Raw genomic sequence first — 12,144 nt, forward strand, 5'->3', positions numbered from 1 at the left:
ACTGGCTTTCAGATAGCAGTGTTGGTGGGGTACTGATCAGAGTCCCTGAACTGAGTGGTTGGGTGAGGCTGGATGTGCCCCTCTCCCATATGGGGGTCCCAGCAGGGTAGGGAAAGGTGTTATAATCAGGGTTTGCTGACAGTGCCAGGATCTGTCAGACAAGGGGCTGAGGCTCACCCGTGGGGACCCTTCCATAAGCTGATGGCAGAGGCAAGTACTGCATCCAGGCCATCCTCTGGCTTTTGCAGAGGACCACACATGATGAATGAAGGCTGGAGAAGGAGCCCTTAGGTGAGGTTGGCCTGGAACACAAACGATTATTTGCAACTGTGGATCCTGTCCTGGAGTCAGCTTTTCCCAGGTGGCAACTGGACCAAATTGTGTTCCCATATTGTTGGATAGATTGTTGGAAGCATCTAAAAGCCTTGCTTTCCTGCTCAATGAGTTTAAAAATTGATTATTTTCTCATAAAAACCATATGGTTAACTTTACCTAAAGATGGTTAGCAAGGGTTTTAACTGTTATTGTTAAATATAACATATGTATACAAATATACATATAATATAAATGTACAGTTTAATCAATAATTGTATTCATTAATATAACTGTGTGATCTATTCAGGTTTAGAAATAGAAGTTTATTTTTAAACCCAAATGGGGTAATAGAATGCACTGTTGCAATTTGCTTTTTTTCTACCATGTTGGTGCTTTTTCATATCAGCACAGGTAGTTCTAACCTATTCTTCTTAAGGGTCGTATAGTAGCAGTTTCGTGGATTGGAAATAACATGGTTTACTTAACCATTCCCATATTGATGAACATTATATTTAATATATATGCGTGTGTATAAAGTTGGGTTTTGTTTTTGTTTTTGTGTTTTGGCATACTGGTTGGCACTAGTATATATTTCTGTAAGATAAATTCCTACAAGTAGAATTGCTGGTTCAAAGGATAGGGTATTTTTTTTTATTTAGGGTTTTACTTAAAAACATGTTCTTATTGAGGAGTTTATAAGAAAAAAGGGTAGACTCACTGTGAAAAGAAAGACTGTCCCCTCTAAAACATTAGGGAGGAATGGGACACCAATACCCGGTGGCTAAGGGTAGGTCATTTTAGTTGTTAATATTTTCAGGTAGCAATGTCTTTTTCCCAGGGCTGCTTAATAAATGTTGTATCTTACAGAGCAGCAGGTCCTGGATCCAGCCAGAGGTTCTTTACAGAAAGCTTTATGGAAAAAGCTTTTAGCAGATGATACGTTATCCTCTGTTGAAGGGAGCTTCTCTGGATTCCCTCAGTCTCTAAGTCTGGAAGAATGCTAAAATATACTTACCAAGTTTAATATTGGAGGGAGACAAGATTGACTGTAGTCATATTTTCTAATAATTCTGAACTATGGATAATTAATGTGGGTATGAATTTTCAGAATTTTTTGTTCCTAATCAGGACAAATTGAGAATACTTACATCTTTGTGTTATCTTTATGTTGGGGATAGCGGCTTAAAGCAATTTTCTGAATGGCATTAGCAGACCATGTTACTAAGTAGTTTGTAGATTTTTAGCTTCATATGAACTCAATTATAAAAGCAATGTGTGGTTTATATATCAGATACTTTTTGTGAGAAAGGAAAATAAGATAGTCCCTGAACCTCTTCATCACTCTAGGCCAGGGCCTAGAGATACATGATCCACTGTTAGTTTTTGCTTACCATGTGCACTTTCATGCCCTTGTTCAGTGAAAGGTCCCATATCTGAACTGTGTGTCATTTTGTACTCCATAGAAGGGCTGTTCTGAAACCACAGCCAAAATATTGATACAAAAGATACATTCTAATACTTATTCATTCATTGACTATATGAGAATAGCTCAGGGCCTGGTAGAACCCTCTGGCAAACAAGAGATAGTGAATAATGTAATATTTAGGAGGTTGAGCCCAGAATCAGTATTTGGACAATAATGGTGTAATACTGCAGGTTGTCTTCCTCCAGTCTGTCCCTAAAAGAAGAGCAATTTAGGAAATGGCAGTACCCAGCAAATGTGTTTAAAATGCTGAGCAAGTCATAAAAAGAAATATCTTATCCATGTTATGCTAACTATCAGAGGTCTTCTGGTAATTGCACTGTTACTGGGAGCACTGCTACCATCTTTAAAAACATAAATCCCTGCTTTTGGTATCTCCCTGGGGCTCCTGTGTTAAAGTGTCCATATCAGGAGCAAGTTCTACCTAGGAGAAGGCTTATGGTTCTGGAATGCCTATTCTTGTGACTTTGGCCTTGGGGTTCAGATTTGAGACCATCATTTCTTACCTCTGCTCATTCACAAGTATGTGACAGGACTCTCCCAACTGGGGAGTCATTTGGGCTTCTACTTGTACTTGAGTTTTAGTAAATTGTATAACTCTTTGAGGTAACTGCCTTCTGGACCTCCCAAAGTAAGTTTTTTCTTTTCTGCATAGTCAAACTACCTTCACCATACCCTTAAAATTTGGAGAACTTCCAGCATATTCCATCTAATGCAATAGCAGACAAATGGAAATGATAATTTTATTTGTATTAATAGCAATACTGAACGGGAGGATCAAGCCAGCTATAGTTCTTTACCTCTTATCCCCAGCTCTAGACCTGATATGTAGTAGGTACTTAAATATCATGAAGTAAGTGAATTATTAAGTTTGTCAACAATATTCAACAAACAAATATAAAGTTACATGAATCCTTTTTAAAAAAATAAAGAATAACGATAGAAATGGAAGATGCAATAATCCTGGAAGTCTGCTCTTAGCAAGGCTATTTATGAGCAGACCCCCTTTGGCCTCATCCCATGCAGTATACTTCAGCCATAAGAACCTACTCAGTTCCTCAAATGTGTTCTGCTTTTTCTCTGAAACATCTCACAGATCTGAAACATCTCACATCTGCAGAGTATGAAAGTTGCAGTAATATGAAGTTTTGTTTATGCTTAGCTGTGTGATCATCACTTCTTTTAGAATCTTTTTCTGACTTCCCTGAGTAATTAGTTGTCTCCACTTTGAGCTTACAGTACTCTCTGCTTCCTGTATCTTAGCTTAGTTTCATAATTGTTGGTGATAATGTCTGTCTCTCTCATACCCTGAATAGGAATTGTCTCTTGCTTCCCGTTATCCCAACAGTGCCTGGAATCCAGTAGTACTGGGTTATAGTTGATGCTCCTATAAGTATTTATGGATGAACAAATGACTGTGTGAATGGAATAAACTAATACGTCAATGCCAAAATTTAGTGAAAACTGTAAACCAGAGATGATATGACAGCATAAAACTCAGTAATTCTAGGCCAGGCGTGGCAGCTCTTGCCTGCAATCCCAGCACTTTGGGAGGCAGAGGCAGGCAGATCACCTGAGGTCAGGAGTTCAAAACCAGCCTGGCCAACATGGTGAAACGCCATCTCTACTAAAAATACAAAAATTAGCCAAGCATCTTAGTGCACACCTGTAACCGCAGCTGCTCCAGAGGCTAAGGCAGGAGAATTGCTTGAATCTGGCAGGTGGAGCAATGTTGTAGAGATCTCACCACTGCACTCCAGCCTGGGTGGCAAAGTGAAACTCTGTCTCAAAAACAAACAAACAAAACAAAAAAAAAAACCCCTGAGTAATTCTAAACCTTTCTTTTTTTTTTTTTTTTTTGAGATGGAGTCTTGCTCTGTTGCCCTGCCGAAGTGAAGTGGCGTGATCTTGGCTCACTGCAACTTCTGCCTCCTGGGTTCAAGTGATTCTCCTGCCTCAGCCTCTCAAGTAGCTGGGACTACAGGTACCTGCCACCGTGCCTGGCTAATTTTTATATTTTTAGTAGAGACAGAGTTTCACCATGTTGGCCAGGATGGTCTCCATCTCATGACCTCATGATCCACCTACCTTGGCCTCCCAAAGTGCTGGGATTACAGGCATGGGCCACCTCGCATATTTTTTTTTTTTTTTAGCTAAACAAACTACACCCAAAATTATAAATGAAAGAGTCAAGACATACTGAGGGACTTAGAATGTAAAGTGATCTATTTACAAAGATCTTGTTAAAAAGCCAGCTAATAGGGAGTTTTTAAAAAAAGACACTGAGGTCTTAAGGGTCAGATCTGCTCTCATGGTTTTTGTTTGTAGGTTTGTTTTGTTTTGCTTTTGAGATAAAGTCTTAGACTGTCTCCCAGGCTTGAGTGTCATGGTGTGATCATGGCTCACCTCAGCCTCGATCTCCCAGGCTCAAGTGATTCTCTCACCTCAGCCTCCCCTAAGTAGCTGGGACTACAAATGTATACCACCATGCCCAGCTAATTTTCCTATTTTTTGTAGAGATAAGGTCTCACTATGTTGCCCAGGCTTGTCTCAAACTCCTAGGCTCAAGCAATCCACCTTCCTTGGTCTTCCAAAGTGCTGGGATTACAGGTGTCAACCATGGTGCCTGGCCCTGTTCTCACATTTTTAAACTTTAAAGATAATTTTATAAGTTATCAAGAAAGATAAATTTAAGGATATAAGGATAAGCATGACTTCAGGCTTTGATAATAAGAAGGGTTCCAAGATAGAGAAGTCTGTATTTAACCAAAAGAATTTTGGTTTTTTACCCCAAGTCTGGTACCTAGCCAAGGGACTTTACAGTTTGAAGCAGAATGAAAACATTTGAAGACCTTAGAGAACTGAAGTGTCTTGTAAAAAAAAAAAAAAAAAAGAAAAAATTGTAACTACAAAAATCACCTTAAAAAAGCAGTGAAAAGCAGATTTTGAGTAGATTGTTAACAAGAGGAAGATAAGTAATGAGAAGGCAAATTGGTATATCAGAGGTAAATAGGAGGTCTAAAGTGGGATTTTTAAAAAAATTTGTTAATTTTAGCTTTTTAGAGACAGGGTCTTGCTCTGTCTAGACTAGATAGTGGCATGATCATAGCTCACTGCAGCTCAAACTCCTGGGCTGAAGTGATCCTCCCACCTCAGCCTCACAAGCAGCTAGGACTATGGGTGTACACCACCACAACTTGCTAATTTTTTTTGAGGGTGGGTAGAGACAAGGTTCCACTATGTTGCTCATGCTGGTCTTGAACTCCTGGCCTCAAGTGATTCCCCTCCCTCAGCCTCCCAAATCACTGACATTATAAGTATGAGCCACTGAGCCCAGCTAAAGTGGCATTCTAGCTATTAAAGATGACAGGCAGCATGGATATATATCTGAAAGCACTAAGAAAACTTAATTTTTTTCTGACTGTATAGGTTCTCCTGAAATTTTCAGAAATACAGATGAATATAAGTAATAAAAATTGCCCACAATTCCAGCACCCAAGGAAAACCACTATATATATATTTTTTTCTAGCAAAATATCTGTTTGCTGTTACTGTACAACTTACAATAAAGTATGAAAATCTTAATATACAACTCAGTATGTCCGTATGTATTCATGTAAACATGACTCAGCTCAAGATACAGAACATTTCCATTATTTCTGAATGTTCCCTTGTATCTTTCCCTCAGTACCCATAGATTCATTTTGGTATCTTTCTTTTCAGTATCCACAGATTTGTTTTTATTGTTCTTGTACCTCATATAAATGGAATCACAGAATGATATAGTATGGATATTTATCCTCTCCAGATCTTATGTTGGAATGTGATCCCCAGTGTTGGAGATGGGACGGTGGGAGGTGTTTGGGTCATGGAGGTGTATCCTTCATTAATGACTTGGTATCCTCTTTAAGGTAATGAGTGAGTTCTCTATTAGTCAAGTGAGATCTTGTTTAAAAGAGTCTGGGACCTCCTTCCACTCTCTTGCTCCGTCTCTCATCATGGGATGTGCTTGCTTCATCCTTTGTCTTCCACCATGATTATAAGCTACCTGAGAGCCTCACTAGACCCAGACGCCAGCACTATGTTTCTTGTACAGTCAGCAGAACCGCGAGTCAAAATAAAACTCTTATTTATAAATTACTCAGCCTCAGATAGTGCTTTATAGCAACACAAAACAGACTAAGTAGAGTATTAGTGAAATCTGTTGAGTCTGTCTTCTTTTGCTCATCCATTGTGTCTGGGATTCATCCATGTTGTTGCATGTAATAATAGTTCTTTATTGTTTTGGGGTCATTTTCTACTGTTTAAATATACAATTTATCTGTTCTACTGTTGCTGAATATTTGGATAGCTTTCAGTTTGGGGCTATTATAAATAAAGCTGCTTTGAACATTCTTGTTTAAGTTTTTTGGTGGACTTACATACTTGTTTCACTTCAATATATAAATATCTAATAGAGCTTCTGGGTCATAAGGTAAATACTGTGAAAGTCATGAATATGTGGTATACTTTTCTCTAAAAGCTTGATTGTTTTAGCTTTTGTATATGTCTGATATGTTGATTTTTTTTCTGTGATATGTTGTGGATTTTTTTAATGTATAATCATGGAGATCAAAGGTCATTTCTCCCCAACACAAAGATATCCAATTAATCCAGCAATATTTATTGGAAAGACTACCTTTTCTTTTCTGAATTACAGTGGTCCTATCTGTTAAATTAGGAGATTACTGTGTGGATGTGTTTTAGGACTCTTATTCTGTTCTATTGATCTATTTTTCAGTATTTATTTTTAAGAAAGTTAGGACATGCTGAATATATAGCTTTTAAATTTTTCTTGCACAGTATTACATCATACTTCAAAAGCTTAAAATTAAAATAACTGCCAAAAAAAAAACCCTTGGTTTCTTTCTTGGACATTTTCTTTCCTTGGACTTTAGATTGTTTTTTTCCTTTCTCTGTTTTGTTTTGATCTGTTTTTTATGTTGGAGGCGTTCCTCCAAAGCCTGATAATATTTGTGCATTCATTTATGCATGAGGCAGTAAAAGGTCCATTAGAAGTTCTGTGTGCATAGGCTTTACTGTGTAGTGATTGGGTAAGTCATTTCTTTGGTGTCCCCCCGAGTACTAGCAGCTGTCATTTTTTTTCCATTGGGACTGTTCAGTTTTCCAGAGGAAAATTTTCCACTTTACTGCCTGTAGAGTCAGTGCCAGTCTATCTACCAGATGTCTTGTAATTTAAAAAACTATAATATTGAAAAATATTTTTTTCCTGCATCTCTACTTTGATGAGGTCTTATTTCCATTGACCACCTTCCCAAAGAATAGTTTCTGCCCTTCTCATTGTATGGTAGAATGACTGCTAATCCTGTGATTCTGTCTTGAATGGGATTGTGGGAATAGCAGTGTTCAGTGCAGTCTATTAATGGATCTTGACTTCTGTACTATCTGAGCTGTCCCTTTTGGACCTCTGATTTGTCTTTAATGATACAGTTTACACTGTTTCCATTTGATCCATAGTGAAACACTTCACTAGAGTAGGGTTTATATTTTACCTGACCAAATTTATAAGGGAAAACAATCATGTTACAAAGTTCAGTATCATACTTTAAATTTAAAGCTCTTTTGTGTTTTGGTTACGTAAAGTGGTTTGTACTATACTGTGTCAGTGTTAGGTAATCTTTTTTGCCTTGCTTTGCTTCTTTACCAGCTTGGGAACAATGGATTCCCACTGGATGAAGTCCTGTTTTTCAAATGCCAGCTCTAGGATCTCTGATCCAGCACAGATGCTCTTTCTGTGACTTTTGCTATTTTCTCACTGGGATTTTTTTCTTGTTTAGAAGAAACTGAAAATAGATCCAGATCTTTATTCCTCCAAGATGACTGTCTATATTGGGAACAAAGGGAAAGAGTGTATGTGTGGAAAGAGGTCATGGAAGCTGGAGCACCTTTGTGGTTTATGCTTTGTATAAATGCCTCTGTGAATAACTCATGGGATTTTTCCCCTCTAGACCTTACCTTTTTCCTTAGGCAGATGGAGAAAGATACATACCAAAAATGAGAGGGAAACATGACGAGGGGTAAGTGGTGAAGACATGTACACTTGGAAGAGAGCTTGAGGTTCTCAGGGAGAGAGCTGCACAAGATAATGATGAATAGATGCAAACAGATGGATCAAGAAAAGTCATGAGACATTGAGGTCTGAAGTTTTAGTAGCTCTGTACTCTGTTCTTTATTCTCCTCACTGCCCATTGTTTTTAGATGAACAGTGTCTTCAAAGAAATATAGATCCAGGGGATGGGGGAACGGGAGAACCAGGCAGAGAAAACAGCATGGCATAACCCTGGAGTCAGGGATGCTCAGGTCTTAGCCTCCACTTGACCTACCTCCTACCCCACAGCCTGGAGGGACCTCCCTTCTACAACCCACCAACCCCAAAAGTGGAGCTGGAAGAGCAGGAGATAACCCTCCTAGCTCTTCACTCTGGGGGCCTTGGAGCACAGCCCACTCAAGACCCCCTACTTTGACACTGGTGTCTCATGCACTGAGCAGGAAGTGCCTCAGTACCATGAATTGCCCACCTTGGAAAAGTGGTCTGGACCCTTGCACCCTGGAGCCACAAGCCTGGGGTCCCCCATCCTGGTGCCTCCAGGGCCACCTCCTGTGGAAGTGGTTTCCCTGGATCTAGAGGATGGGGAAGAGGAGGAAGACTATCTGGACAAGATCAACCCTGTTTATGATGCCCTGTCCTACAGCAGCCTGTTGGATTCCTATCAGGGCAAAGACTTTGTCATGTCCTGAGCCATGTATGTGTGAGCTACCATGGGCCTGCTTCTTGCATCTCACCTATTGATTTATTAGTTTTCTTGACAAGGATCTAGTGCCCCCTGACCTCTGGCCAGACCACTCTCAGTTAACACACATCCATTTCATTTGTGACTTCTACCTTGGTGGCTTTACTATAACCCCTAACCCATGAGCTCAGAGAAATTCACCATGCTAATGGAATCCTGGTAACCTTATGAGGCGGGAGGTAGGAAAGGTGCTTCTGCACAACCTCTGACCCCAAGGAGTCCTCTCTCAGACTGTGGCCTTAGACCATACCTCTCACCTCCCACCAATGGCTATAATTTGTCTTCAGGCAGTAAATTCCTAATAGGTCTGTTGGAGTGGGTGCTAAGGGCTCCCTGCTGCTCAGACCTGAGCCCTCCAGGCAGCAGGGCGCCACTTACCCCCTCCTAACCCTGTTCTCTGAAGGTGGGAGAGAGGGGATTCCCCAGCCCAAGGCAGAGTTTTCTAAGCACCCTCCTGCAAGCAGAAGTCTCTGGGTCCAGACCCTTCCCTGAGACCCGCTCCACTCACCCCAATTTCTACCTACAGAGCAAGAAGCCCCATCCTAGTGCTAGACGGGGTGAGCCTCATGCGGACTGTGCCTTGACGGCCCCAGCCTTGGGAGAATTTACTGTTAACCTGGAAGACTGCTGAGTCATTTTACCCCTGTCCAGCGGAATAGGACCTAAACGTCCCCCTTCGGGGGAAAGTGGGTCATCTGGATTGGAGGGTAGCAATTGATACTGTTTTGTAAACTACATTTCCTAAAAAATATGAATTTATGCTTTGAAAAAAAATACAAGTCTAGACTTTGCTAGAGGGAGAATGATCTACTTGGTCATGTTGGACTGATCAAGTTAAACTTCAGTTTTAATGAAGTTAGGTTACACACACTGAATTTCAGGACAGAAGTAGTTACGATAACTGTATTGTACATCTGTGATTTAAAAATAAATAATGGAATGGCCATATGAGGATTAACAAGACTGATTTCTGTGTTAACCAGAGTTCATTAGGCTTTCTACAGCCTTCCTTGTAGGAGAGAGGAAACAAAATGCATTTGCTTTTGTCCAAATTCATATGATAATTTTAGCGTTAATCACCATGAACCTTTGCATTAGAGTTCCTAGGTCAGGATGTGTTGCCAATTGTAGACCAGAGAGCAGAAAAGGGAAAGAATTCTACTTTTTTCCTGAGTTCCTTTCAGGCCCTGGAAAAATAAGATGGTGTCAAAAATAGGAGACAGAATACAGATGTGATTGAATTAGAGACCCTCAAACCATTTGATCCCATAACATAGAGTTTCAATTTATAATCAGCTCCTTCAAATGACACTCTCTCCACCAGCATCTCCTTCTACTAGGTTTAAGCCCCTACTCCTACCCATCAGTCTGTTTACCACCTTTTCTAAAAATTATTGTCCTTATGTTTGTTTCAACCAGTTGCCCAAGGGTAGGGTTTGAGGCATATTGATCTCTATATCCCACTACTTAGCCCAGTGTCAAGAAAGCACTTAATAAATGTATGTTTGTGAATGTCACCCAGAAGTGTTCATCACCTTACCTTACCATTGGTTTCCAGGACTGGAAATTCTATAGCGGTAGCTTAGGTTAGGCCAGGCCTCAGTCATTGATTTATGAGCTGTTAAAAAGTCATCAGGAATCCCATTTCTTTTCTGCTCTACCTCTCTGAATGGCCCACTTAATCTTAAAGCTGGCTCCTTCTCAGGGCTGCAGATTGGCTGTCAGCAATTTTGTAGGCCATATCTTTCCTAGACTTTGTGTGTGCCTGTGTACAGGGGAAGGGAAGGTTGGATGGTAGTGTGTTAAGAGAATCTGAGCTTTTTACTTATTGAACCACTTCAGAACCAGTCCCAGTGGCCAGGGAGTGTCATTTGCATCTGGGTTAAGTCGTGAATTTCTTGAATCAATTATGATGAAAAAGGGGAGAGAATGACTCCTATTGGCTTAGATAGACTAGGTTCACCCTGCAGCGGGATGGGATGAGCTTTCTCTGAAGCACATGAACTACAGGAAGAATGGACACCTACCTGGAAACCTGACTACTGTTAGGAGGGGAGAATATGGGTGTTGTGTTGGCAATCAGCAAAATCCACCACTACTGTAGCCCAGATTTTCTAGTGAACCTAGACTATTTATGACTATTCCATCCTTTATATAATAAAAGTCACTTAGGAATTTATTGGTTGCATGTTATGGAAAAGAGTTAATAGTGATATTATTGCATTTTAAATCTGAAACTCTTCTCTACTATTTGGTTGCGGATAGAAAACACTCAAATAGGTAAAAAGTTAACTATCGATATAAGATATGGGTAACAGTGCAAGGCAGCAGTATGACAGATGATATCATGTTTGAGTGAGTCATCCATAGAGTATATACTTTGCATTCCCCAGTAATTGTTTGTTTTAAATCTGAAAGTCACTGTGCCAGGCACTGTGGAGGTTAAAGAGATAACAGAAACAAGATGCTGGTCCTGGAAACTTCAAGCCCAATCAAGAGAATGATTGACAGGCTTGAGGGCTGGGAAGCGTGGCTTCCCTCACAGAAGCAAACCACCGAGGACAGCGTCCTGTAAACACAAATAAGGGTTCCTGCCGAACCCTCCAGAGTCTCAGGGACCTGGATAGGCAGAGGAGACAGTTGGCATTCTTTATAGACAGCACTGTCCAACTGCCCAGAGCAGCAGGTCTAGTGAGAACCAGATCATCCCAATCCCTAGAGCAATGGTGGTGGTTACAAACTTTGGTTGGTCATCACTGGCAGTGTTGCTTGTTAGAAGACCCCGCTGTGGCTCAACCCTGTTGATTGGAGAGTTTCTAGTAGTGGATCAGCTTCCACTGATATGGCTCATAGTGCTGTTAGAACACTTTCTTAAAGCTATCCAATCACATTTATGGACGTTTGAGAGGATTTAAAAAACAAAATATCTTGTTACTCCTTTAACACATTTATTTAGGGGACTGCCTTGTGCCAGACACTGTGCAGTGCTCTAGGGACATGGTAGTGATCCAAAACTTACTTGATTTCTGCTGTCACAGCCTACAGTCTAGTGGGGCAAATAGGCAAAAGGCAAATAAATATATAAGATAATTGTCAATTGTAGTGATGGTGAGAAGAAAACAAAATGGGCAGAGCTAGAGATCTGCACAAGGCTTGATACATCTTTAAGGTATTTTGTAAATGATCTTATGGGTTAGAATTTTATTCCTGATGATTCCTGATGCAAATGATTTTCATTCTTTTTGTCTCTTAGGTGTACTTTACAGGTCCCCGATGAACCCAGAGAACCCTCCACCATATCCGGGCCCTGGTCCAACGGCCCCATACCCACCTTATCCACCACAACCAATGGGTCCAGGACCTATGGGGGGACCCTACCCACCTCCTCAAGGGTACCCCTACCAAGGATACCCACAGTACGGCTGGCAGGGCGGACCTCAGGAGCCTCCTAAAACCACAGGTGTGTGTCTGTGAATATGTTGGTGTGCATGTGTG

General features: G+C 40.6%; 1 protein-coding gene across 6 annotated transcripts in view; it reads left to right on the forward strand.

Annotated features, from left to right (window-relative positions):
* CYSTM1 (cysteine rich transmembrane module containing 1) overlaps positions 1 to 12,144 on the forward strand; it is a 66,300-nt gene that overhangs the window by 8,460 nt on the left and 45,696 nt on the right. For all 6 annotated transcript variants that reach the window (XM_032250410.1, XM_032250412.1, XM_032250406.1 and 3 more), the window contains exon 2: positions 11,903 to 12,109. In XM_032250410.1, the coding sequence (XP_032106301.1) occupies positions 11,923 to 12,109 (187 nt within the window). In that variant the 5' untranslated portion in view covers positions 11,903 to 11,922. The remainder of the gene's footprint in view (positions 1 to 11,902; positions 12,110 to 12,144) is intronic.

Source organism: Sapajus apella, unplaced genomic scaffold (assembly GCF_009761245.1).
Source record: "Sapajus apella isolate SASKATOON/1434 unplaced genomic scaffold, GSC_monkey_1.0 scaffold71, whole genome shotgun sequence".
Classification (NCBI taxonomy): Eukaryota; Metazoa; Chordata; class Mammalia; order Primates; family Cebidae; genus Sapajus; species Sapajus apella.